The sequence below is a fragment of the Electrona antarctica genome (genome assembly GCF_951216825.1).
Source record: "Electrona antarctica genome assembly, chromosome: 11".
Classification (NCBI taxonomy): Eukaryota; Metazoa; Chordata; class Actinopteri; order Myctophiformes; family Myctophidae; genus Electrona; species Electrona antarctica.
In genome coordinates, this window is record NC_136792.1 from 27,236,083 (window position 1) to 27,242,082 (window position 6,000).

At 40.3% G+C, this 6,000-nt stretch overlaps 1 protein-coding gene across 4 annotated transcripts in view; it reads left to right on the plus strand.

Annotated features, from left to right (window-relative positions):
• Window positions 1-6,000, plus strand: part of cux1b (cut-like homeobox 1b) — a 77,178-nt gene that overhangs the window by 49,318 nt on the left and 21,860 nt on the right. For all 4 annotated transcript variants that reach the window (XM_079514583.1, XM_079514580.1, XM_079514581.1 and 1 more), the window contains exons 9-11: window positions 1,784-1,832; window positions 4,982-5,086; window positions 5,672-5,860. In XM_079514583.1, coding sequence (XP_079370709.1) covers window positions 1,784-1,832; window positions 4,982-5,086; window positions 5,672-5,860 — 343 coding nt within the window. The remainder of the gene's footprint in view (window positions 1-1,783; window positions 1,833-4,981; window positions 5,087-5,671; window positions 5,861-6,000) is intronic.

Below are 6,000 nucleotides of genomic sequence, written 5' to 3' on the forward strand. Positions count from 1 at the left end.
CGAACATTACACGGCATTGATGTATTGCCCCGGTTGTCCGTTGGCAGTGCCGCGCGTAGATACTGTTCTTACCGCCAACTGTCTATCACGATACACAGAAAATCCTTTGCCCTGTGATCTGCTTCGGTTAGACCACTTTGTCTTTATAATTCCCAAACACAGCCAAATCCAAAGGTTATTTAAGACGACTTTGTACATCTGTACTTTGATTAAATGATGATCACATTTGGAATGGAGTAGTGGTGTATTTGGGTTGCATTACTACCCATAACACTCCATTACTGGCTTTTCTGGCTGGTTCTCTCTCTGACCTTAAATGTGGGTGCATGTGCACGGGTGCGTCCCACACTACGGTTTAAGACGGGATAAAAGCTGCCGAGGTCGTCTGCTATTGTGCCTCTTAAATGCATAGTCGATCCTTTCAACTGTTAAGGAAGGAATCAAAAGCAGAGTGAAAAGCCCTCCCACCCACATCTGATTCTTTTTTTTGCTGCATTGCCCATGGCACAATGTTGACCTAATATCAACTGTGTCTGTTTTGTTAAACATTCAAATCGGTTGCGCTCATATGCCGATGGGACAGACTAGAATATTTACTCTTTTATTTTTCACATAATGATACATGCACGTACAAAGGATGTATGGGTTCACTATCAAAGGATGAACAATGAAATGAAAAATCAAAAGATCTTAATGGACACCATACGCTCTCACTCGACACTATAACCATAAGGTTTAATCAGCATTCTAAGTAAAAGAAGATACGCATGCATGCACATGGGCTGTATATTTGCCCCACTTGTGCTCGATACCACCCAAGTTGTTTTATTAGCATTTTTAATAAAGCTTTTCACATTGTTTGCTTAATTTTAATTCTCCCTCACCACACATTGTTACATTTGTTACAAGCATCCCATATTTATGCACAGACAATTAATTAACAGATAGGGCATCATATCATAATTTAGGTAATTAGAATGTGTGTGCTGTAGAACCTAATTTAACCATAATTAAATGTGTGCAATTAAAAATAAAAAAGTGTGCGTGCACCTACTGTATATTGTTGCTTTGTCACTACACTACGTATCTACATCATTTGAACAGCGGGCTGATATCATCCATGAAAGAGTGTTATTAAAATTGTTTTCCTCAAGACCAGTGAATGGGGTATTATGGGGAATGTGTGCTCGCTCTCTGACCTCTAGTGAGTGAGAGGTGAGCCATAGCCCCCACTCAGACCATTAGTCAGACACAATCACACAGCTTCATAGCAGATTAGTCTGCTGTATTAGGACTTAGAGCTCTATTAGTGTAATCCCTCTGTTTTAGTGTGGCCTGGGTTTAGGAGCTTACATGTGTAAACGCACACACGCACGCACACACGCACACACACACACACACACACACACACAGTACACACACGCACGCACCAAACAGTTGTATGCATGCACACATACAAGCTGCTAGGGTTACAGAGTTCACAATCAAAGGATTAAGGTGAAATTTAGACGAGAGCTTAATGGACACGGCATTGGCCGTGCATTACAGCACAGCACACACATGTTTCTCATGTGTTCTATATGGACATACACACACACACACACACACACACACACAGTGACCCACCCACAATGTACCCCCTTCAAAGAGAATCTCTTCTGCTATCTTTTACTTTTCTGTTTAGAATGTACATATTGTGCGTTGTACATTAGTGTTGGTTAAGCATGGTCATATACTCTGTCCTGCAGTGTGATAAATGTATTTCTTCGGTCTTCCTCCTCAGGGCCGATGAGATCGAGATGGTGATGACAGACCTGGAGAGAGCCAATCAGGTAAAGGCCACATCTCTTTGAATCCTCAGACTGGCTTATTGCATGGCACCATTAACACAGTCAGGTGTGCCGGGCAGATATGGCAGCTTTTACTCTGAAAGCCCCCCCTTCCGTTCCGTACAAAAACCAGGAGGCATAATGTTGCTTGCTTACCTTACGATGATTACGATAAAGTCTCTCTAGAAGCGTTAATATTCTGAGCGAGAGGCATGTTGAAGTCAGAAATTAAGACGGAAGTATACCCATCTGGTCAAAACCACAGAGAGCTCCCAAGATTACACGCGGCGAGGCTTTCTTTCTGAGCGCTAATCAAGGAAGTGAACGGCAATGCGCATGCGCGAACAGCAAGGAGTACATTGCAGAAGGAGAGGCCAACGAAAATCTGTACGTCATGGGCCAATTTAAAGTCAACAGATGTAGTCTTTAGGCAGTACTAATATTATTTGGGAATTAAATAGGAAACCTAACCCTAACCTCCCACGGGGCACCACACCTAAACCTAACCTTAACCCTCTCCCAACCCTTAACGCACCCCTCACCAACCTTAATCCGGTCGTCTTAACGCACCCCTCACCAACTTTATGTCTAACCAAAGAGAAAGTAACAGTGAGCCCAAGTAACCCATATTATACAGTTATATAATATATTTAAGCTACAGAAGGCTATGATGTGACTAATGATGGCATAACAAAAACATCAAATGAATTTTTTTTTGATTATTTAAATGTTCCATGTTGAAGATGGCTTCGCAGTTCAAATATGCACGGCCATATTGTCGTTTTTGTTAACAAGCATACCACCTCTAAATCTGGGTCAACTGCCTTAGTGCCTTCATGATATCTCGGCAAAGGCTACGTATACCTCCCATTATGATTTGATTAACAGGTTAAGGTGTTCACATGAAAATCACCAATCAGCATTACCAGAATGAGTTTAAGAGCAGATTATTATAATATAAACATGGTCAATAGTTGTTATCCATACAGAATCATGGGAGAAGTGTAGCTTGCATTTATAAATAATGATTATTGCTGTAGGGCTGCTAGTGGCTTGACTTGCTGGTTTGACACATACCCAACCCTTCAGCCTATAGTACACCCTGCAGTTAGAAATACTCCTGTGGTATCTGTTAATGTCATTGTTGGTAGATTTCATTATTAGCCAAAGAGTAGGATTTGTGGCTGAAGGGGCAACATAGACATGCAATGCTAATGTTGGCCTAAAGGTTAGACTATAATACCACACACACACACACACACACACACACACACACACACACACACACACACACACACACGCACACACACACACACACTATTGTGAAGTTTACTCAGGATGACAGCATACCCTCCAGTTCGGTCACAGAGACTTTTTATAATGCTTTTATTAGGAGAAAATGGAAAACAGGGTTGCTGTTTTTTATTTATTTTTTGAGCAAGCCGTACTCCAACCCACTCAATAAGCAGTCTCAATATGGTTGCAATTAGGAATACTTTGGCCACAGCTCCCTGTAACTCTTAACAAAAGCAAGTTGGCAACAACTCCCATCAGTCCCAACAGTATCGCTACTGCTTGGCCGTGGATTTTAAATATTAACCACTTTCATCCTGGCCTTGTAGATTTCCGTTACTTACACGACATCATCGTATGACGAAGTATAAAATGGGACTTAGGAGGTTAAATGAATAATGAATAATCTTTCCTTTTTTATTTTTTTAAATGTGTTATCAGGAGAGACAATACATTCGAGCATACCAGTGCATCATACAATACAGTATTTCACATTGCTTCCCTAGTGAGACAGCAACAATAAAAGGAGAGTAAGATCAAATAAAATAAATAAACTAATAATTAAAGATAACAGAATAAAGAGAGAAAAAAAAAAACATTGGCTTAGTTGCCACTGGCCAGCCAATCATGAAAACTTATCGCTATACTAGAAAGTTTTTGTTTTTATTTATTTATTTGACAGGGACAATGCTCATTAATCAACATGTCAGTTTTCACATCCATGTAAAGTTAGCAATAAGCTAATTTACATCTGTAGTCCACATGTTTGCACATGTTTGCATATGTACTAGCCTATGTTCATGCCTAGATATTTATTATGTCGGTTCAGTTTTTGTATATTGTGTATTTTGCCCTGCTACTAAGAAAATAGGACTTTGTTGATGTGTTGCATTCATTCATAGGTGTATTATGGATGTTTTATTTGCAGTTCCAAAATTGTAACATTGTAGTATGGAAGTGTAATTTTATTTCTGTCTCTTGGCCAGTTTTCCCACTTGTAAAACAGACGCAGTCTCAATGTGTTTTTACTGGTTAAATAAAGGTTAAATAAAAAAGCAGGCTCTTAAAAATGATAGTAAAACTATACATACAATACAATACAATACAATACAATACAATACAATACAATACAAGAACAATAAAACATTGCACAGGGGACAAAACAACCGCAGAGTGAATTGAGAAATGACACCAGTGGCTAAATAGGGCTGATAATTACTCATGATTACAGAATTGATTTGTTTTTAACCTCTTCAGGTTGAATTTGAAGGTCAAATAGTTGGAGGTCTCTCTTACTTCTGTTGGGAGGCTCTAACAGAGAAGACTGTTTTACCAAACACACTACGTCTGGTTGGCACTTCGCAGTCCCCTCTGGTAGTTGCCCTTGTTGCTCTGTCACCACTGTCCCTTCGATCTATGAACTGTTTCAGTGGTGGAGGTGCAAGTCCATTTAAGATCTTAAAAATGAGACGAGCATCTGCAAAATGTTTGAAGCTGTCAACATTAAATAAGTTGTACTTTTGAACTATATGGCAATGGTGGTAACGGTTGGGCTTTTGGTCAAGTGTTTTTAATGTCTGATCATTGATCAGCTTTGCAAGCTGATACAAAGTCTGATCATTGATCAGCTCTGCAAGCTGATAAAATGGAAAGAAGAGAAAACGGGGATAAGTAAGGATCAATAATACAGAAAAACATATTAAATATATACACACACACATACTGCCTTACAATATATATCTACACACCGTGCATTCATACATATCCAATTGTAGACAAATATGAGCATCTTAATAAAATCCACTTTTTAATAAATTGTATGTTCACTTTGTCTTTTTTTCCTTTTTTCGCCCTTCCAGAGAGCAGAGGTAGCCCAGAGGGAGGCAGATTCACTGAAAGAGCAGCTGTCCTTGACCAACCAATCCCTGCAACAAGCCAGCCAGATCCAGGCCGACCCCGACACGGTACCATGTTTCCATTGCCTCATTGATAAGCTGGCCAGCTGATGTCCAAGTATTGATTGATGGGGGAATGTTTTTGCTTGGTTTAGCCAGGTTTTGGAACAGATATGTTGATTAAAACAATGCTTTATTGATTGCCACATCTGTTTGATGTTTAAGGTCAGGCAGGGGAATCAATAGACCATTGATTGATTGATTGGTTGACTACTGTAATGGTATCCAGGGGCAAGAACTATAGGTGATAGTATGTGATTGGCTCATTGATTGTTACTATTGATTAATTAGGCCGGCAGGAGAAGGGCAGCTGATTGCCTTATTGATTTATCAGTTTATTGATCTGCTGATTGGCAGATGCTTGTGATTGATTGCCCATGCATTGATCTATAGATCAGGAGGTGCAGGACTTTGAGATGATCAATGATGTATTGATTAGCTGACGTTATGTTTTGAGTGCAGTTGCTATTATTGATTTGCTGATCTGATTCTAGAAAATGATTGGCTCATTGATTACCTCTATTGACCTTTATAGCAACACTGAACAGATAAGCCCAACAATGCCTTGAAGTGCCGTGTTGTTTTGGCCTATAGGAGCAGGCGGTGGAGGGAGTGTCCCGCTCCAGTCTGGAGGCGGAGTTAGGGGCCAAAGACAGGGAGACGGCCCAACTGGTGGAGGACGTCCAGAGACTGCAGGCCAGCCTGACAAAACTCAGAGAGACCTCCAGCTCACAAATCACACACCTGGAGCAGCAGCTCAGCACAAAGACTGCCATTCTCAAGGTAAAACTGGCATGGAATTTGATTTGTTTTGATTTCTGTTTCCAGATTTTGGAGGCAAACTTCCATTCATTTGGAATCAGGGATTACCATTTTGTTTTCCTGCTTATCCCCTGCTCCGGATCACATTAGTATTCCTTTAC